The sequence below is a fragment of the Mixophyes fleayi genome, chromosome 1, assembly GCF_038048845.1.
Source record: "Mixophyes fleayi isolate aMixFle1 chromosome 1, aMixFle1.hap1, whole genome shotgun sequence".
Lineage (NCBI taxonomy): Eukaryota > Metazoa > Chordata > Amphibia > Anura > Limnodynastidae > Mixophyes > Mixophyes fleayi.
Window position 1 is genome coordinate 320,275,336 of NC_134402.1, and position 23,413 is coordinate 320,298,748.

Genomic DNA, 23,413 nt, shown 5'->3' on the forward strand with positions numbered 1-23,413 from the left:
CAATCTATTAGTCTGGGGTGGAGAAGCATTCGTTAAATCCTTACCCATTCCAAGTTTGCAAGAAAAAACATGTGCTCATGTGCTCCACTTTGTGCGTTTCTAGAAACCTACTTCTGAGCTGGAATTAGTTCAACTTCTTCTTCTTTTGCACATATGAAAACTGTTTTCTTGGCATGTTATGAGTAAGTAGAGGGTGACTGTGTAGCCCATTTGTGAGGTTTCTTACAACCAATGCTTTAAACAGTGTCATGGTATTTGTAAAAACGTGTAATAACTTTAAAGATTTTAAAAAATTAAAACCTCCCATAATTTTGTTTCTAAAATTTGTGGGAAGTCGAGGAACCAGTTTTTAGCATAGCTGGGGAACAAAACTATGCTGCATGATACAAACATGAGGCATGTGCAGTACCAAATAACACTTACATTAATAGAGGACTCCTTGTATTTAATGTTCAGACGATAGTTGGAAAGAGAAATGACTGCATCCTCTGCTCGTCCCACAAATTCTGTGCTCTCACCATGCAACTCTTGGAAAGGAACCTGGACAGAGAGAGGACAGTCAACATGAGCCATGAATGAACATGTACATATCAAATGTATATCTGATGCTTTGAGAAACACTCACCTGCAGGTTTTCATCTTCCCGGATCAGCTGCTTGCGTGGGAAAATTTGATTTGCTTGGATACACTCTAGACTGCTCTGACTCTCTTCATCCTAAAAAGAGGAGATATGAGTGTCATTTACAACAATGCCCTAGACTGACAACAGGCATTTGTTGGACACACACACACCTTACCATGTTTTATCCAGAGCAGGAAAGGATGACAATGGTGGATGACTGCTCTTCCTTGAGGTCTCCCCACCAGACAGATTACTTCTGAAATACAAGTATTAAATTTCACATTGGGAATCCTCCATGATGTTCATACTGGGCAAAGAAGATTCCACCAAAGGCATGCATTCCGTATGTTAACATACCCATAACACACAAATTAAGTCACAAACATACACTACATTGTGAAACTGCAGCTGTGCATAAATAGAAAAGAATACACAGCCTTCAGATTTATCTTATGTCATAAGCACTCTCCACTTATTGGAAGCTGGCAATTCCATTTAGAACAATGGGGAGTTGCAGTAATTATTTCTTATGCTCCTCTGTAGTGATGTGACCAGCTGTTGCAGCGGGAAACAAAGAGGACTTCAGAAACTAGTACTTTAAGTGTGATCAGGAGTCGATAAGCACCCCCTAAGTCTTTTTCTATTGGGTCAGAGGTATTTCTATACTATGGAGAGTACTGGCAGGTATGTGAGGTTAAAGCTGCTTGTATGTGCACTGATATTTCAGAGAAAATTCTCCAGGTCTAATATAAAACAGCCCAGTAGTGTACATTCGCCAGACACACACACACACACACACACACACACACAGACTGAGAATAAGATTATGTCATGAGAAAAGGAACAAAGAATATTGCCCTCCAAAAAAGGAATTTAAAATATATGTCACTGGATTAAGGTTCTGCTTTCTGTTACAAATACTTGGCAACCTCTTCCTGGCTTCCAAAACACAACCCCATAAAAGACAGATTCCCCAATCAAACACTGTATTCTGTTCACTCATTACTGCTTCAGCAAAATAAAAGTGGATACAGCAGCAGCATTGAAAGAGCACCGCTTTGGTGAAGTGTTAAATCTAAAATTGATGGGGGGAAAAAAAAAAACCAAAAAAAAACACAAACACTTTAAAATCCAATAAAAAAAATAAAAGTACTTTGATTTAAATAGTCCAACACAACAAGGCTTTATTTTAAAAAGGAAACCTTTTATTCTGTTTGGATTGCAGGAAAATAAAAGAAAGCCCCACAAATGTATCACATATGGATACAGCAACAATGCAGGAAATGGCTCCATATCGTGATATCTAATTTATTTAGCAGAGATCACATAATAAACACATGGGACTTGCTGTGTTGCACCTCTACATTTTATTCTGTAAACTCTGCTGTATATATTAAGTATATATTAAATTATGCTCTGTTGGTTTTATCCCATCGATTATTCTGTGTCTGTGTTTTAGGGTGTTTGTACGTTACTGGGGTGTTTTAGATTAGACCTGAACAAATGTCATGAAACGCCATGTAATCTCTAAACACTGCTGAATAAAAATTGCATAACGCTATATGGTGCGGTTTCCTGCATTGCTCTAATGAATCCATGGATTGCTTTGCTGGTTTTATGCTGCCCTCCTTCACAAGCTACCAAAGCAAAATTCAGACTTACAAAAAAAAGTAATTATTGTACCAATGACAAGAAGTGTTGTGAAGTTTATTGGACATTCTGACCAGCACAAGTTGAAGGTCAAAAGATATTCTTGAAAAAAGGATGCAGTCTTTTCACTTTTCAGAGATCTGAAACACACAACTCCGTGGAGAAGAATTTCATTGTAACTTACCTAAACGATTGTCTGCCCCTCCTGGGAAGTGATTTACCTTCAACACATTTTATCAAAGAGTCTGTGAAGAGAATACACTTTTTGTAAATGAATGTCATATAACATATTGGAATAAAATAATAAGCAGGGAAGCAGACAATAGATTCTATAGTTGGTAATGATAGAGGCATACAATCACTGCCAAATCTGCTCCACCACGGGCATATTCACATGACTCAAAATACAAACTGAGGAACATTATTATGGAGATCCTCACAAGACTATTTCCAAATGGAATATAATGCAGTGCTGACTTGTGTTTCATTGACCTGTACACTATTGAACATAAGAAAATTATGTCATTGTACAAGGGGTTTCAAACACGGTGTGTGTCATGAGCAAACATTGGTAAAATGCACAGGAGCTTGGCTGACCTCCAGCAGAGCACTGAATGTATTTTGCTTTGTTTATTTATTTAAAGACCTGTTCAACATGTAGGACTATGGTTATGAAAAGGAGGCCATTCATACACACTGTTTTTTTTGGTGTATGTTTTATTGGCAGAATTCACACATTTGTTATAGTCATACATGCTTTTGCATCGATAGGTCCATATGCTCATTAACATGAAAGCAATGTAACAAAACAAATACAGCATATAGTAAGATAAAAAACAGGATTTATACTTACGATAAATCGCTTTCTCTGATTTCATCTGGGGGACATCTCTGATTTCATCTGCTTAACCATGGGGTTGAGTAGGGAAGGGAGGAGTCTGGCACCTAAACAGTTAACTTTTTACTGCTGACAGCATATCCCCCCGCCAATTCCCCACATACCTCAGTTTGATTAACAAAGCCCTAGGACGATAGGCCAATCAACCAAGATACACCACTCAAAGAGGGAAAAGAAAAGAAAAAACGAGAAGGGGGGACCGCAGTGTCCCCCAGATGGAATCAGAGAAAGCGATTTATCGTAAGTATAAATCCTGTTTTCTCTTTCGTCCATCTGGGGGACACTGCTTAACCATGGGGACTTACTAAAGCAATCCCTCTGAAGGGTGGGACCGCTCTGATTTCCCCGCACGTAGCGCACTACGGCCAAATGAGGCGTCCCCAGACGCAAATACATTAAATTGCTAGAATCTCGTGAAGGTATGGACCGAGGACCAGGTGGCTGCTCTGCATAGCTGGTCCGCTGAGGTCCCATTCCGTGCCGCCCAAGCCGCCCCAAACGAACAGGTAGAATGGGCAACAATACGCTTCGGCACAGGAAGATTAATTCGGACATAAGGCTCCCTAATTGTCAGGGTAAGCCATCTGGCAATAGTTTGCTTAGATGCTGGCCATCCTCGCCTAGAAAAGTCAAACACACAGAGAATCTGTCTTACATATCTTTGCAGATCTCAACATATATACGTAATGCCCTAACCACGTCCAAACATTTATTTGCTTTCGTTTCTGAAGTCTGAGGCTCCTCTCTGAACACCGGAACTACTATTTCCTGATTGATATGGAACACCGACACCACCTTAGGGAGAAAGGACGGAACAGTCCTTAAAACTGCTCTGTCCTCATGACCAGATAAGGTTCTTTGCAAGATAGAGCTCCCAAGCTCGGAGACCCTCCTAGCTGAGGCAATAGCAAGCAGGAAGACTGTCTTCCAGGTCAAGAACCGCAACTCTACGGAGAGTAGCGGTTCAAAAGGAGGCTCCTGCAACATTCTAAGGACCAAATTAAGATCCCAAGGATCCGTAGGATGTACGTAGGGCGGCTGAATGTGAAGTACTCCCTGCAAGAAAGTCAACATCCGGAATCTCTGCCAGCCGTCTGTGGAAATACACTGACAACGTTGACACTTGAACCTTTAAGGTTCCCAGCTGAAGACCCGCCTCCAAACCACACTAAGAAGTCGAGAAATCTAGCCAGACCAAAGGATTTTGAGATGCAAGATTTCTTCTTACACCACTTTATATATACACATGCCAGATGCAGTGATAGATCCTGGCCGAAACTGGTTTTCTGGCATTCAGGAGATTGCCTACTACACCCACCGAGAACCCTCTCGCTCTCCACAGACTGGATTCAAAAGCCATGCCATTAAACTCAGCCGGTTCAGATTTTGATGCAAGAACGGTCCCTGGGTCAACAGATCTCTTCGTAGGGGCAACCGAACACCTTGACCTACTGCCACCAGAAGAATCTCCGGAAACCATACTCTTCGTGGCCAGGCTGGAGCCACTAGAAAGACTGGTCGGTCCCCCTGCCTGACCCTCTGAAGGACCCTGGGAATCATTGATATGGGGGGGAAACAGGTAACCTGACTCTTGACACCATCAGGTCTCGATCCGGGAGTCCCCATTTGTCTACTAGCAACTGGAACACCTCCGGATGCAAAGCCCACTCCCCTGATAGATCTCTGTGCCAACTTAAATAGTCGGCCTGTAGGTTCTGTCTCCCTGGGATGAACACTGCTGACAGTGCCGGCACGTTTCTTTCTGCCCAGGCAAAAATTTGAAACGTGACCTTCATCGATCCTGCACTCCTGGTGCCTCCTTGCTTGTTTATGTATGACACTGCCGTGGCATTGTCGGAATGGATGCGAACCGGTCTTCCCTGCAGAAGACTGAGCTCTCTGTAGTGCCTTCAAGATGGCCATGAGCTCCAGCACATTTATGGACAGACCCAACTGTCTTTCTGACCACAGACCCTGTATCCTCAGGTGGAGGACCACTGCCCCCCCAACCAGACTGGCGTCTGTGGATACCAGGATCCAGGCCCACGAATCAACCATATCTATGTATCCCACTACAAGTATGGTATAGGTACAAAGTGCCCGTTATGAACCAGCTGTAGACTGAGTAATTATATCAAGGATATTTAAAGAGGCATTGGAGCACAACAGAGCACTTCCTCTGAAATCACCAGGCAGGTGATGAAACGCGTCAGGTGATTTGGATGTTCACTGAGCCGCTGGATAGCACTAATCCATGACCCAGCTCATATCCCTAGTGGATTTTTGGAGGTTGCCTTTTTTGAGCCATATCATCGCTATACAATTGGTGCCACGATTGTGCTAGCTGCTATTTTACTACTTACACGGATTGCCGTCTTCACCTACATATCTATCACTGAGGTCCCGGAGTTCGTTCTGGGTATGAGGTGCGTGCGCATACAGACCACAATACGGGACTGAGTATCGGACCAGGTCTGTATTGCACTTTCTACTTTAGCGACTTTGATTTCCATTCAGGAGTGGCGGTTTTCTCATTGTAGCATTTATAGCATATTCTCCTCCATACTACATGTGTTAGAAGCATTGAAGTGGGGTTCACCATCATCGCGGTGACGTATACTTTCCACCATCAGTGTGACCACACTTATTTTGAAGCTCCACTTCATGACCTTGTACGGGGTCATTGGACACTAGTATCTATTTGATGTGGGACATTTAGCTGGTTCTCTTTAGGAGTGATCAATTCCATGGTTCATCAGCCTTATTGATGGTTAACAGTCGGTTCATCTGATTTTTTTATATGTCAAGTTGTTATCCACTGGCCAGTGTTGTCTATTTTATGGTTCATTTTTAATAAAGTGTTTATATACATTTATTACCCACAGATGGTTGCATATTGATTGTGTTTATCAGTCATTAGCGCTGTTTTCTGTTGTGTTGTTCCCTGCAGAAGACTCTGAGCTCTCTGTAGTGCCTTCAAGATGGCCATGAGCTCTAGCACATTTATGGACAGACCCAACTGTCTTTCTGACCACAGACCCTGTATCCTCAGGTGGAGGACCACTGCCCCCCCAACCACTCAGACTGGCGTCTGGATACCAGGATCCAGGCCCACGGGGCAAAGGACCTGCCTTCTGTTAAGTTGACCAACAACCACCATTTGAGGGACCGTCTCGTCTCTAGAGATAACCTCATCCACTGGTACTCTAAACAAAGGAAGGATCCTGACCATTTCCTCAGAATGTCCCACTGAAGACATCTGGAGTGGATCCTTCCGTAATGCAGCGTCTCGAAAGATGCCACCATCTTTCCAAGCAGCTTCATGCATATGAGTACTGACAGCCTCTTGAGTGACAGAACCCGGTTTGTCCACTCCATCAAGGACCTTATCTTGTCCTGTGGAAGAAACACTCTGCTGCGTGCAGTGTCCATTATTAGTCCCAAGAAAATCATTCTCTGACAAGGGATCATTTGTGACTTTGTTACATTCAAGAGCCAGCCGTGCTGTTCCAGCACCCTCACCATAAGGCGAAGAGGTTGTTCCAACAACTGTGCTGTTGAAGCCTTGACTAACAGATCGTCCAGATAAAGGCACTAACTGCACCCCCATGGAGTAAAGAAGTGCCGCCATAACTGCCATAATTTTTGTAAACACCTTTGGGGCTGTGGCCAGCCCGAACGGAAGAGCTCTGAACTGATAGTGAGCTGTGCCTATCGTGAACCTGAGAAGAGGCTGATGCCCCTCCCAGATCGGAACGTGGAGCTAGGCATCCCTGATGTCTATTGATGCCATGAGTTGGCCTGCCTCCAGGCCATTTATGACCGATCTCAGGGATTCCATCCGGAAAGAATCTACTCTCAGATGAAGATTTAGCTGCTTGAGGTTCAGCACCGGTATGAACGAACCATCCGTTTTTTTTACCAAGAAGTGGTTTGAATAAAACCCCATCCTTCTCTGGTGCTCCGGAACCTGTATAATAACCTTCTTTAAAAGAAGCAAATCGACAGCAGCGAGCATTGCCTGTCTTTTCTGAGGACAGCGGGCTAAACTGGTTACAAAAAAACCTGTGAGGAGCTGGCCCCATCAATTCTATCATGTAACCCCTTCTCATGATTCCCTGGACCCACCAGTCCGCCAAGGACTCTGTCCACTGCTGGGCGAACCCAAGCACCCAACCCAAGCCGCCCTCCCACCCCACCCTCTGTAACCAGAGGAGGGTGGTAGTCATGCTGCTGGTCTATCCGGCAGCTTGGCGGAAGAGGACTTTCCTGCTGCGGAGGCAAAAGATGACCTTCCTCTACGGGACTGTCTCCTGCCTCCCACGGCCCTTGAACTGACAGTCTGGCCTCTGCCAGACCGGCCCCCGCGAAAGGGCTGCCTGAAAGAACTAAACCTAGGAACCCTAGGTCTAGGAGTATTCACAGGCAAGGACGTATTCCTACCCCCTGAAGCCTGTGAAATCCAATAGTCCAACTCCGGACCAAATAGCATCCCACCCGTATCTGGGATGGATTCTAACGACCTCTTTGACTCTGAATCTGCATTCCAAGTCCTTAACCATAACGCCCTTCTTGCTGCTACTGCTGTAGCAGAAATAGACGGTGATATAGAGGCCGAATTCTGGGCCGCTTCATAGACATAACCTGCTGCCTTCTTCAGGTGCATGGCCAGGGGGAGCAGCTCCGAATCATGTAATGCGGACTCTAACTGCCCCGCCCAGGCTTCCATAGCCCTTGCTACCCAGGTTGAAGACAATGCCGGTCTGAAGTTTGTACCAGCGGCCAAAAAGACCGATTTCAGCAGGGATTCCAATTTACGGTCTGTCGCGTCCTGTATGGCTGCCGACCCCGGTACCGGTAGTGTGGTCTGGCGAACCAATCTCGCCACAGGCTCATCCACTTTCGCCACCTGTTCCCATCGGGTCATATCCTCCTCTTGAAGAGGATATAATGAGCCAAACTTTCTAGGCACAGTGAACCTCTTATCTGGTTACTTCCAAAGAGGCCTCTGCAATACCTCTCAACTGTGCTGAGGGAGGGAACCTGACCACCTGTTTAGAAGCCTTCTTAAAGAGAGACTGGTCTAAGGACCTAGTCTCTTCTACTTCAATAAACCCCAAGGTCTGACGAACTGCTTTTACCAGATCGTCCATACCCTGGTGTCTAGAGCTTTCTTCTGACTCCATTAAGGACAGATCAGAATCCTCTAATAATTCACCTTCCTCTTCCGAGGAACCCTCTGAATCAGACAGAGACAACAGCGCATTAGCTGATCTATGTCTCTTATTGCTATGTATATGTCTGGGATTTTCCAGCAACTGGTTAAGTCGGTCTAGACCTCAAGCCACTGCCGACCATCCAGCCTCCCCCATCTGGGGTGACTCCTGCAGAGCCGGGGAAGGAGATTGTCCAACCCCTAGGGGTAATGAACTACTCATTCCCCCTCCTGTTACCCCCCCCCCAGAAGTCACTGAGGGTAGCGTCCCAGAGGTAGATGGAAGCCTCATAGCCACCACTGGGATCTCTATGCTGGTTTAGATAACAATTTTACCAGGGTATTAACCCCCTGTGAAAAGGTTGCCACCAATTTGGGAGGCTCTATCGTCTGAATGGAACTGTCTTTAGGATGTAGTATTGCAGGCGCCACAGCGCAGCCAGCACAGAGCCCCCCCTGATCCAAACGTTCACCAGTTAAATTTAACATTACACTTTGAACAGACAATATGTTTGGCACGTGTTTTACTTTTATCAGCCATCAAAGGATAAGAAAAAAATAAAATCACGTTTCTGACGCACAAACACTTCCACAACATCTATCAGAAAATACTGACTAGGTTATTTAAACATATCATAGCATTTCTGATTTAACTAAGACAGGTTTGGGGAGCTTATAGTTTTCTTTAACCTAAAGCTCTCTCAATACATTTTGTTGTCTTATAATACATATGCATACACAGAAGAAAATAGTGATACTTAGCAGGGAAGATATGTGTCAGAAGTGCACTTCCTTCCAAATGACTGCTGTGTCTGTCCTCCTTTTGTACTTTGGCGCCAAAAGGATCTTCCACCTGCTCACTCAGCAGGGGGGGGGGTGCCTCCACTAACCGCGATTTCCCCTTTCTTTTAGGTGAAATCCTGTTAGGATTATGTTCCCCGCAAAAGCGCTAGTTTCCTCCATAGTGCGGCCATCCTTCAAGTTCCCCCTACCCCCTTGGAGGAGGGGACTTGGTATGCTCTCAGCCTGGCCCCGGGGAACGGCAGTAGTACTGGCGCTCTTTGCCTTACGGCAGCGCCTGACCCTGCTATCAGCGGAGAGTGGTCTCTTGCCGGACGCTCCCCACTTTGAGAAGCCTTTCCTCCTCTGCCTGCGGGGCCGCCCCCAGCTGACAGGCGCTTCTCCCATGAGCCAGCTCCGTTAAAATCAGAGCCTCTCGCCGCTAGTCAACAGAAAAAAAAACTTTCTAAAGAAAAGAAAAAAGCCTATTTACAGTGAACCCTGTTCACTGTGGAGCTCTCTGATGTTCAGCCCTACTCCTAGGGCACCTACTTCAAACTGAGGTATGTGGGGAATTGGTGGGGGGATATGCTGTCAGCAGTAAAAAGTTAACTGTTTAGGTGCCAGACTCCTCCCTTCCCTACTCAACCCCATGGTTAAGCAGTGTCCCCCAGATGGATGAAAGAAATAAAGAATATAAAACATTATTGGTCAATGTGCACCAGACAGTATAGGGGGGGGAGCTAGAGGAGAAGGGGGGGGGGGGGGGGGGTGAGGAAATAGCATGAATGTGTTAATGGTGGTTCAATTCAAGTCAACCAAACTGTTAGAAATGTGTCAACCTATGAATTTGACTTTTTTTTAAAAAAAAAGGGAAGGATATTATAGCACCAGATTATGATGCGCTTTGCATGTAAATTTTAAATTATTCACATCAATCCCTGTCCCACTACAGCTTACAGTCCAAAGTCTCCGCCACACGAATACACAATTCTAGGACCTATTTTGTCAGCCGCTATATAACCTACCAGTAGGTTTGAGACTGTGGGAGGAAACTGAAGCACCCGGAGGAAACCTATGCACACACGGGAACAATATGCAAACGACACACAGATAGTGACCTGGTCAGATTCAAATCAATGGCACCAATGCTGTGAAACAACAATGCTAACCACGAAATTAGATTAAGCAAATATTGCAGGTCACAGAGCATTTACAGTGTAGTGCAGCAACATTTTCAGTACAAAATAGAATATCAAAGTTCTTTAAAACGTAATAAGCGCTAAATTATCAAAACAGACCTAGGATGTCAAATATGTTGGTCACTAAAGGGGAATGTGTACATAAAAGAAATCTCTCATCCCCACCCACCTAAAAGGGTGAAATAAAATTTGATGTAAATAGAGCAAGACAGGAAAACAATATCCTTGAAGAAGTCACCAGTTTAGAGATAGGAGGTCAATGAAGATTAAGCACCAACCAAGCATGGACATTTCCCAATCAAGAAAATATAAAAATGGCAGTCTCAGCCTCATACATGGAGATGACATGCCACCAGACTATCTGCACTTCTAGGAAACACTGAGAATTATATACTGTATTGTGTAAGTTATATAGGAAACAAACACAATTCAGGCTTCACTTTTATTTACTTAACCCCTAACCCAGCAAGAGAGTACCTAATAATTGTCTTTGAAGATAAACTACAATACAAGAAAAAGGAGAAGTGGTCAACAAAGTCATTAGAACAAGTACCACTAGAGCACATGTCGAATGGATCACAGAATGAAAAAAACCCAAAATATATATTATATTTGCTGGAAGCAGCTGTGTACTTTATGGGTCCTTTGTAAAGAAATAGACAAACCTCTAAAAGGAAGGAGTCTTATCAATATAGGTATCCAAGACTTGCACCCCATCCACACCATGAAGCGCGATTCCCTCTGAGAAAGCAGGTTTGGGACAAAGCAAAATATCACAATACATAAACTGGAGACAACCTTCATCAGAAATGAAGGAACAGTGCACATGCAACCTTGTATTGGTGGAGAACAATAAATGGGGAATTAAGGGAAAATTCTGCGGAATTTAACAAATTCCTAGGAGAGGAGAGCTAGAACCTAAACCTCATGCACAGAGGTAAAAAAAAGAAACATCTGCAACAAATGATATGCAAGTGGTCCAATAGGACTTCACAGGTGAATTCACCCCTTCTTTCAAAGGGGCAGCTTCCACCTACATAAACCTGTTCTGCCAATACTCCAGTTTGTACATGGAGAGTGAAGAGGATCAATGTCTTTTTTGTTTATCCAAAGTCAGTCCCAACTTTCTTGCACCTCATTTTTTAGTTCTTTAATTCCAACTTGTGTCAGGTGAGTCCCTAGGTATCCCATGGCTGCTAGTGCTTGGAAAATACTTGCCTTTAAAAACTGTATACAGGCAAGCCTTTAGCCCAGATTAATAAAGCATAGCATTTGATTAAGTTAGAACTGGCAAGAAGGGGAAGACTTTGGTATAAGCTGGTCAGCTTCACACATACTGCAATATGTGGGACTAACATTCTCTGTTAATATAGTAAATTTAGAACAGCATTAATTGTGTATTTGGTGAGTGCAGAGTATCCATGTTTTTTGTTTAGATAATGTTGGGCAATCCCCTTCTGGCACCCCAGTTTGTACATGAAGACTGCAGAGGATTAATGCCTTTTTTGATTGATAAATGGATATCTATCCACATGACCTTCTCAGCATACTGCAGTAAGGTATGAGTGGCCGGTGGGCGAATTTCTGAATGGCCTTTGAGTGACACATGAAGGGCATGTGAGGGTGTCTGAGTGTCAATTAGGGGAGTTTCAAGTGGGCGAGTTTTGCAACAAGTGAGGGCCCGAGTGGATGTGGGGCTGTTTTGGAGCAAGTGAGAGGTCTGACTTGGGTTGATGTGGAAGGTTGTTGGGAGCTGTTTTTTCATTCTTGAAATTAAGGGTAATATGCAGCCCTTTTGTAGACTGGAGGGTCACAGTGCATGCACCCCTTGAAGTAGTTACGAATTCCCATAACTGCTCTAAGAGAATAAACCTAGTGGTTAGCACTTCTGCATCACAGCACTGGGGTCATGAGTTCAATTCCCAACCATGGCCTTATCTGTGTGTAGTTTGTATGTTCTCCCTGTGTTTGCGTGGGTTTCCTCCGGGTGCTCCGGTTTCCTCCCACAATCCAAAAACATACTGTTAGGTTAATTGACTGCTATCAAAATTGACCCTAGTCTCTCCCTCGCTGTCTGTCTGTCTCCTTCTCTGTCTGTGTGAGTGTGTGTCTATATTAGGGATTAGACTTTAAACTCCAATGGGGCAGGGACTGATGTGAATGAGTTCTCTGTACAGCGCTGCGGAATTAGTGGCGTTATATAAATAAATGGTGATGATGATGATGACAGGCCAACATACAAAGTAGTAAGACCACACATGATTAAAATAATGTGAATAATTATTATTTTTTTTATAGACTTTATATTTAATATCTATTAATAATACCACATTTATAATTAAAGGCAGCCATATAATAACCTGCTCATTTCCAAACATGAGTCTAATGTAGTTGTTTCACCTAATCCATTACTTCCATTCTATAGCCATATTGTAACCAACATTTGTACTTCACATTTCTACCATTCCTTTCTCAATCTCAAATTTACATTCATATTTGCATGTTTCTACTATTCCCTCCATAGCAAAGATTTTGTTACCATTTAATATATCCACACTATCTTGTAATCCATATATCCTTCCTCTCCTCAGCTCTAACTGTATTATACCAAATCATCTAACTGCTTCCTTAACTGTCCCCAATTGTCCATACCCATTCAATTCCCTATCTTTATACTATATCACATGAGCATATCTACACCATACGTTTTTCCCAGTCTTCAAAGCGATCTCCTTTCATCAACAAATTTTCTTTCCAGCCCCCCTTGCCCTACAACAACCAGACAAACCCCCAGTTTTACAGTACCACCAATCCATCTATAAGACTATCAGGTCCCACACAAAGCATTCAATGGCGTTAAGTATTAACTACTCACTCTAGTCTGACTCCGTAGAGGGTACCATGTTGCTAGTGCACACACTACCCGCTAAATCAGCTAAGTGCACTAGTACAATATGTTACCATCATGTATCACCCCATTTGACCCAAAGAGCATTTTCCGAACGTTAACGTGTGTTCTGTGTGTACTCCACCACAAAGATCAATTAACCCTATTTCACTTGTAATCCATGTTCAGCAAGCAGCTCAATTTTTTTCCCTATTCAGCGTGACATGTTAAGTTTCATATATTATCCCATCCCCAGGTCTGAGACTTGGAGAAATTTTTACAATGGTTACAATAGAAAAAAGTGGCAATGTTTATTTGTTGTATATTCACATTTCTGTTCACATGACCCACGCCTACGCACCTTCTGATAATTTACAAGATTTCTCCCAACATCAACATGTGCAAGATGTGTATGCATGCCACTTTTTATGACTTTAAGAAGGACTGTAACAAAAACTCATTAACCAACTGTATATAGATAGGAGCGATGAGAAACGCCTTATTCCACCCACACAGTTGTTTACCACAGATACCTTCAGTTAACCCATGGACATTTTATCAGTCAAGATGCTGAATACAGCAGTTAAAAGAAAAATGTTTCTTTTGCTTCACAAACACACAGAAGAGCTAATTTATACCTCCCAAAAACTAATTCTGGGCGACTGTTCCACCATTCTGATTGCTGAAAACTTTAGGGGTTCGTCTCGCTAACTGATGTTCTACCCAAATATATATTTACAAAAAAACAGAAAAAGAAAAAAGACCTTTATTAAGAGGTTGAAACGCATAGGAGTGAAAGGGTTACCAAATGTGAAGACCATTAGGATACCATGTATACCATCTGAAGTTCCACTGGAGTGGTGATTGTGCCGATACCTCAGGGATTTATCACAACAAAGCCCATATCCATTTCCATCTGGTAGGGATCCTCATACTACTATGTTCCAGTGTTTATTTATATGACATTTTATCAATTTTATGTATTTTTTCTATCTGTGAGCTATATATCATGATGTGTAATAAGTCTATTTTAGTTAAAAACGGTATTACACTAGATCCGTTTTTTTCTTCCATTTTACAATTCCTATTGAGGGCCTGTTTTGGAAGGAGCTTTCAGCATCTCTATGGAGAGAAGATTAAAAGATATTTGATACCAGGCCCTCTATCATTTTATGTCTTGTAAGTGTTTTCACTGAAGGATTTAGGTGGTAATGATCAGACACTACATTATATCATTGTATGAGCACTGAAGGCGAATATATTTATATCTTCTAGTAAGTGTAACCACATAGGAGAGAGATTGTGCTGGATTAAACCTTATGGATTGAATCATATTTAAGAAGAATGTACTTACCTATTGTTCATTCTATTCAGAAATATTTTGTTTAGACGACGTCACACTATGTTCTATTTATATTTTTTTTTATATGTTATACATAATTTTTCAACTATACAGAGGAAAGGATCTAAATATTGCAATACAGGGATTCATCCGTCCATTAAATTGAAGTATTTTTATTTATTTTATATCAATTTCAATTGCTGCTGTTTGTATTTTGCACCTGTCACATGCTGGATGATGTTTTGTTTCATTCCCTTATGTTTTGTTTAGAGTGTATGTGAGCACACTAAGCCGCGCTGAATACTCCTATCTATTTAACATATTTTCTGATGTTCTACCCTGTTGAGCAGCTGTGAGCAGGTGCCATTGGTGTGTCAGTACAAGGGTGTTTTCAAGTAAAGGAAAGAACGCTGGGCGAGTCCTCAACTCATGTGCTCACATCTCCTTGTGACAGATTTATGCCCTACAATGATGTGTCCATGCCCCCATCCAGGTCCAAAAATTGGCATGTTTGGTGGTATGACTAATTTAGTGACATTGTGTTTAGGTGCAAACTTACTAAACCATGACAACTAAACAGATGTTTGCACTCATAGCTTAACTTGCACTACACCAACAAAAGTGAATTGGTGTGATTCACTAAACATTTTGCATTTAAATGCTATAGTTGTAAATGAGTCTGAGCCTGAATGTTTCAAAATAATCATCATTTTTTATATAGCGCTTTACAATTGGGGACAAACACAGTAAACTAATAAACAAATGGGTAAAACAGACATATAGGTGAGAAGGCCCTGCTCTGTTCAAACTTCTGCTGAATTGTAACATACAAGAACACTACATACCTACAATAAGTTGCAATAGCATTCCTAATATACTAAGCAAAAGAGCGACACAAAACAAGTGACAACTAAAGTTGAAATATGGTCATGGCTCGTTCAAAATTCTAGGTACAAGATAAAAAAAAAAAAAAAAGGTTCCGTTTGGCAAGTCTGCAACACTGTCAATACTTTTGTGCCTCTCCACTGTAGTTAATACATACATGTCATTAGTAAAAGACAAAATCCGACGGTAGTGGCAAGACAATGCTTTACAACACACTATAAGCATACACACCTTTTGCAACATGCTGCAGGTACTGGATTTGGAAGGGCTATAATAGAGGACACAGCATGTATTCTAGAATTGTAGGCACAAAGCAAGCTCTGTTTGCAATAAATATCTGTTCTGTGTCAGGCCCCTTCAGAAAACAGGACTGTCAAATTTCCTCAGAGCTTGAACGACACTTTAAAATTTCCATCATGCACATTTGGTTTTTACTTTTTGATTTATTTTCTCAATACACCATTTGTCAAGAATGTAACCTGACATGCAAATGAAAGCTGTGTACAATTATGTGATCTTTTTCCCCAGAAACCTATTAAGAATCTGGAAAACAAGCAAGAAACAAAATTAAGTAGTTGCTGCTGTTAAGTTATAAATGTTGTGCACACACATGCATGATCTGGTGCCTGCTTTTACAGCTACTGAGACAGTAATAAAGACTGCTGCACAGAAAAAACGTGTAAAACCAGAATACGTTGAAAACTATTCTACTGCACAACGTTTATAAATGTCCCCTAAATAGCACCTTGCACTTTGTCCAATGCCAGGTCTGATGTTTATGTATGAGGTTGCAGCAGAGTGCAAGTACTGAAAAATGCGCACCCTGCACTATAGTATGATTCTAACGAGTGCCCTCACTTAAACAAGGTGCATGTATCATTTGTTCTGAGTGGAAGGTGCAGTTTAAGTTATTTGCCCTCTTCATTAATATATGTTATTGTACTCTATCAAAACCATATATCATGGCAACCACTAACTTTTACTTATTTTATTTTTTTTAAAATTAGAGAAACCTTGACATATGCATGGTCAGTCAATTTAGAAATTGCGGTAAATGCGGATATGTTTTACTAATGAAGAAAGTGTCGGAACCCTGAAAACTTACCAAAAAACAATTTCACTGTAATGGGATGGAAACTAGTTCACTATAATAGGATGGAAACTAGTACCCCCCCCCCCACCTCACGTTTTCTGTGCATGTTTTCTATGCCGTTCTCTTTCATTTGAGTCCGAGGTTTAAAGTGTAAAGAAAAATATATAAGAGCAAGATATATTCAAAAACAGATAAAAGGGAGGTTATAAATGAAAAACAAAGAACAAAAACAAAGACAAGAAGCAAAATAAACAAACCAAAAGACTAAACAGTATGACATCGCTCAGGGAAATTATTTGGACAGCTCCTCTACATAGGATCTTTCCCCATTCATGCATCATTAGGGCCGGCAACAAAAGAGAGAGCTGTCAGTATTTGCAAATGCATCTCCTTATTTATCAGCCACTGCTCTCTCCAGGGGAAGCTGTTAGCCACCCAGAAGACGGCATTTAGAGTCTTGGACAGTAGGATACTTTTATGAACACTTAGCGCCATATTTTATAAAAACATGGTCAGAAAAGGTTTATGAATGCTGCCAATCACTGTCCTATGACAGATCTGTCCTGTCAAGGGGGAAAAAAAACAAAAAAAAAAGGTGGTGCTATACCCAGCTCCCAATTATATCACAGCCCACCTCTTTTGTTCCGATAATGTACAGTCTAAAATAAGGATATAAAATTAAAGACTATCAATCACAAAACCTATACAAAATGCGAGAATCATTAATTTAATCCGGTTCAAACTCCTTTTGGAGGAACCTGTTTTTCTCCGCTATATAAATAATCCCCTAATAAACCTGGAGTATTTCACGTATTTTGAATGTCGTCATTTTACAGTGCAGGAAATCATTTTATAGTGACAATAATAGAGAACATGAACGAAGCTGAAAGCCAGCAGACAAAGCTCATGTGTGGAGCAGGTGATTGCCCCTGAGTAAGCAGTAAACAATGTCAGGTATTCATCACACTGCTGGGAGATGAATCATACAAAGTATCAGGAGAATATAGAAAGGAGGCCGATGTAGAAGAGTGGTTGTAAACTCCAATTACCTGGAAACACAGCTCCCAACTGTGCCAGACCAGTGGACATGCTAGTGAATAAATCTCCAAAATGAAGCATTTTGTCCGCAAGCCTTAAAAATGCTGTTTGGCCAAACAAAGTTTTAGTTTAAAGAAAAACTTCACTCAGCGTCTCAGATTTAGCTCCAACTCGTGACAAAGCAAGATCAAAGTTCGACGCAACTGAGATAATTTGATGACTAAGAAAGATCTTGCAGCACAAAGGATAACTAAAGCGGCAAGAGAGTTGGCTTTCTCATTAACATGCTTAGAGTGACAAAGGGGTAATAATGCATGAAAGCAGTTATTGTACAAATGAGTATTCGCAGGTAAATCACAGGGTGGAAGAGAAATAGCAGTTTATGTCTGAGCAATACTACTGGCCTGTGCAAGCACTCAGACTTTATTACCCATGTCTAGACAAACAGCACCAAGAAGCTTGTGTCAGTAGTGCCGACAGCTGGAATGGCATGATAAGCACAACCAGTCTGTCATTACTGCTACAGACTGACATGATATCATAGAGCACACAAAACATGCACTAACTGAAGAACCCATATGCAGAGGCCATGCTGCTGTCTATCCACACGGTTCAGCTGTCACAACACAGATAGCACATGTGTACCTCTATAGCACAAAGCTCGTGTATAATCTACTCAGTATAGCACTATTACATCATATGACATGTAACTGTGCCCAGTACAGTCCCAGTGTCACAACATGTATATGACAGCACTGATGAGTATTTTAAGATTTAAATAGGGAAGGGACAACAATCCAAAAATACCTTTACAATGCAGAGATATAATTATTCGCTATTTTTTTTACTTTATTTATAAATTTGTTAAAAGATTTGGCATCTTGCCACAAACTTAAGGCATTTTCTTTTAGTATAGTGTGCATGTATTTATATTCATTTCTAGAATATACATAAAATATGAAATGCTTACAGTTTCTGTTCTAAAATGGCTAAAGATTAAAAAGGTAGTGATTTCATGACACTACTCTATGAAAGCAAAGTGGCATAAAATGGGAAGAAATACTTAAATGCTTCTCTTTAGCAATGCAATGTTATGGCTTTAAATAGCTGCAGAAGTGGAGGAGCAGGGTAAAGAAGTACATAGAAGTGGAACAAAACACTGTATGCCGAAGTGCTGATGTGGTCATTCACACAGACAATGTGCACAAACAGGAATAGAGTGGACATGAGAACAATTTGCTGTCTAATCCCACCAAACAAAACCTATGGCTGGCATCAGCAAAACAAACCAGTGAAGCCACAAAACTTGGCACTCAGACTGTAATAACCACTTTGCTATGCAGACGTGTTAAATGGTTTAGAAGATGCAAGCAATTCTGGGGTGCGAGATACAGCAGACTTTATTTTAATAGGTAGATAAGATAGAACACATGAATGCACATCATTCACAATTACTGCAATGTACAAAACAAATCTAGTCTTTTGTGAAAATCAGTTTGCATACTGGACATAGGTTACAATCAAAGCAAAACTCTGCAACATCTCTGGTCGTACTCACATGTTTGTGTGTTACACTGTATAAGATGTGTTCACAGAGCTGCAATCACTGATTTAGGGAAGGACCCCAGAGCAACAGATGTCACCATCACCATCAACTGCTGTGGACACTGAGCTCCATAGTCACTTCAGAATGGGTGCACCATGAGAGTTTGGTCACTGCATCTAACATGTACAGCTGCTTTTTTTAGTTTGTTTGTTTGTTTTTAAATGTTGTGTGTCATCCTTCATTCAAATATTTATTACAAACCACACACCCCAAAGTTCTTAGCCAATAGTACAAGCTCCCTCCCTCCATCAGAACTTCCCCTAATCTGTCCAGCTTCAAACGGGCCCTAAAAACCCACCTTTTTCTTAAAGCCTTTCTGTCTCCCACTTAACTTCCTACCTTATCTTCTGCCTCTGTCCCCCTACTCTCCCTCTCTCCCCTGCGTCTCTCTGTCTGTCCACCCCTCCCCTTAGATTGTACGCTCCTCTGAGCAGGGCCATCTCTCCTCCTGTTTCCACCACTTCTAACTCTGCTCTCCAGCTACTTAGCCCTCCTCCTCAAAGGTCCTCCACCCCACATCCACTTTCGCTCCCTCCTCCCCCCTGGGGGTCTCCCTGTCTTCCGCGCCCCCCTTCTTGGGCCCCGTCGTTTTCGGATCCTCCCTCCCCCTTCCCCGCCCTCTCTAGCTGTGCATTGAGCGTACTGAGTTGCTGTGTTTACTGTACTGTGCTGTCTCCCATTGTATTGTGATTTTGTTTGTCTCTGTACGGCGCTGCGGATGCCTTGTAGCGCCTTATAAATAAATATTAATAATAATAATAATAATAATAATAATAATAATAAAATAGTACAAATGTAATGATACATGACAAAAGGCTCAAAAAGCAAAAGCATAGCAGGCTAGTAATTTCCTGTCAAGCTTATAAAAACTTGGTTACGGCCCTGTGTAATCCCATCAATATGTAGGATGCAATAAATGTTACAAAAATAAATAAAAATTTAATATTACCAATGCAATGGCTTTGTGTACACAACTACAGTGTCTTTAAATAGATACAAAATCTGTTGTGGAAAAAAATGCAATAATTTAGAATATATATTTAAATCGCTTGCCACTTATCACTGATTAAAGCATACAGAATAAAGCGCAGCAAAGCCAGTTATATGTCATAATTGTTGCGACAGTTCTGTTTACATGTTTCACTGGAAACTTCTGTATCTATATAACCATTCTTCCTTCTCCACAGAGCCACTCCTGCAATGCTAAAAATACTATAGCCAGAAAACGTTCATATCACAAAAGGATGGAATACTATAGCTAATAGTTTAGGAACAGCATCAATGATCTATAGGCTGCCTGTAAAAATAGTGTTGGCAATCATATACAATATATACATTATACCATTGCTGCGATATCTGTATATACACATCAGCCACAACCACCTCTGAAGGTGTCCTGTGGTATCTGGCACCAAGATGTTAGCAGCAGATCCTTTAAATTATGATAGTTGCAAGGTTGGTGGTCCTCCATGGCTTGGACTTGTTTTTTCAGTACATCCCACAGATGTTCAATTGGATTGAGGTCTGGGGAATTTAGAGGCCAAATAAACACCTTGGAACTCTTTGCAAAAATTGTTCAGGAATGGTTTAAGTTCTGTGTGGCTGGGCGCATTAGCCTGCTCAGAGGCCACTGCCATCAGGCAACACAGTTTCCATGAAAGGGTTTATGTGGTCTGCAACAGAATTTAGGTATGTGGTACGTGTCAAAGTAACATTCACATTTATGACAGGACCCAAGTTTCCTCAGCAGAACACTGCTAAGAACGTCACCCTGCCTCTGGCAGCTCGCCTTCTTCCCATAGCACATACTGGTGCCATCTCTTCCCCCAAGTTAACAATGCACACGCATCCAGCCATCCACAGAATATAAAAGAAAACATGATTTATCAGGCCAGGTCATCATCTTCCACTGCTCCATGGTCCAGGTCTGGTGCGCACGTGCCCATTCTAGGCACTTTCAGCGGGGAACAGGGGTCAGCATGGGCACTTTGAACGGTCTGCGGCTACGCAGCAAGCTGCGATGCACTGTGTGTTCAGACACCTTTCCATCATAGCCAGCATTAACTTTTTCGGCAATTTGTGCTACACTAGCTCTTCTGTGGGATTGGAACAGACTGGCTAGCCTTCGCTCCCCACGTGCATAAATGAGCCTTGGACGCCTATGACAGTTACCAGTTCACTGGTTGTACTTCCTCAGACCATTTTGGTAGCTACTAACCACTACATGCTGGGTGGGAACACCAAACAAGACCTGCCATTATGGAGATGCTCTGACCCAGTTGTCTAGCCATCACAATTATGAAATTTTTTTTTTTTACTCTAGATGCACTCGAATATGTATTGTTCATTCAGACACACAGATGCCCACATAAGCAAACATCACGTATTATCTGACCATTCAGACAGCATCAGGCTAGGATGTTGTAAATATTGCTCAAAGCACCCAGTAGCTGGGTCTGGCTGCAAATAACCTAGACAGTTTCAAGGACAAGGATGAGAGGACACTTGCAACTGTAAGATTTCCCACCATAAGATTATTACTTGGAAATAACCACATGTGCTGGTTTTCAGCCTTTTCCAGGAGAAAAAAAAATTACATGGCTAAAAACAATCATGACTCTGAAGAAATTTGGATAAGTAAATAAGTTTCTTTTAATCACATGTAGGCATTTGAACCTTTTTAATCCACTTGCCACCATCATATTTCTTTTGCTCAGTAGAACTCAGATTAAAATTATGGTCAAAATGTAAGAGCAACAGTTTATCTAATATCAGACATGTACTTAGCTGACTGGTCAATGTAATACAGCCTTATTTTCTTGCAAATTACTTCTCCTTAAATACCCCAAACAATACAATTTTATCCTACAGCCCGCCACGTCATTGATTCATCATGCTATGCACTTCTCTATGCTCACTTTTCACTTATTTATTGAGGGTGCGTCTCTGTTCTGTCCATTATGTTTCATCACTGGAAATGATGTCCCAGATCCCGAGGACCAAGATTACTAAATGTTCAGAGCACCAAGAGCTCTTCTTTCATGTAAACAAAAACACTAAATTGCAAAGTCGAAGAAATTATAGTGGCAAGTTCAAAACCAGAGAGTGTTTTCAGAATGCATCTCCTCCATTACACTTTACAATGTGCCTCTGACACTTTGTTTTGGTATTTCTGTTAGCTGCAGTCTTCTAGAAATGATTCACTCAGAATGCAGGGATTTCTAAAAACCCATTGTTAGTGGAGAATGCACATTAGTGTTCCTCATTAGAAGCAAATTGCAGTAAGCCATTCTGTGAGCTCCTAGGAATGCAACCAATCCATTTACTAGGCATTAGTAACATCCCTGCAACATGAAGCCTAAGTGATGTCACTAGTTTCTAATGATTTCATAGACCAAGTCAGCTCATAAAATGTTCTTCCTCCAGTGTACAGGTGATGGATCCACTCTAATCATTGGCTGAAGTCACTGAAACTATGCTGGTGTCATTCTATTATGCACTTACCAAACAATCACTTATGATGATCTTAATGGGATCTCTTCATTCCAGGACAGGGGATATAATTTACAAAGTATACTCCATGGTAGAGACAATGACAAAGTGCACCTGTACACGTTTAAATTAATGGACATAAATTGTTCAAAAAGTAATATAAAAGGTTAATGCTGGTGCTAACCTTTTGGGAGAATTTTAATATGTACATTTCAACATTTTTACCAATTCAGACTTCATAAATGGTCAAGCTGGCTCCTAATTCTCTGTGTGACGGCCAGATTGTTCGGAATTAAATCCCCTGCTGAAAATTGGACATCATAATTCTCTCACAAAATGTGATTTCTGAACTATAAGGTGATATATAAAAAGTACAACATATAATTATGCAGATCACTTTATATGGTGTAGTAGATATCAAGGGACCAATCACCAAAATTGAACTTACAGATTCAGACATTGCAAACTCTGTTCAAAACAAACAGAGAACTTAAAAACACACACAAATGAAAACAAAAACAACCTTTTATGCATGTACAAGCAATGAAACAAAAGGGTCTCCATTATTTTCAATGTTGCTTTTTATAGATGCGCTAATAACTGCATTGAAACATATGGGTGAAGCATTCCATAGCACTCTGGGGACATTAAAGTAAAGAAGAAAATATAGGAATGTTTGGAATTCACCTGACAATTCCAGAAG

General features: G+C 41.5%; 1 protein-coding gene across 6 annotated transcripts in view; it reads right to left on the bottom strand.

Annotated features, from left to right (window-relative positions):
* MTMR3 (myotubularin related protein 3) overlaps positions 1-23,413 on the bottom strand; it is a 66,566-nt gene that overhangs the window by 38,021 nt on the left and 5,132 nt on the right. For 4 of the 6 annotated variants that reach the window (XM_075213307.1, XM_075213317.1, XM_075213348.1 and 1 more), the window contains exons 2-5: positions 2,457-2,517; positions 798-878; positions 626-715; positions 424-540 (exon numbers count right to left, since the gene is read on the bottom strand). In XM_075213307.1, the coding sequence (XP_075069408.1) occupies positions 424-540; positions 626-715; positions 798-800 (210 nt within the window). In that variant the 5' untranslated portion in view covers positions 801-878; positions 2,457-2,517. The remainder of the gene's footprint in view (positions 1-423; positions 541-625; positions 716-797; positions 879-2,456; positions 2,518-23,413) is intronic. The other 2 variants (XM_075213327.1, XM_075213337.1) reach the window with 1 other exon arrangement.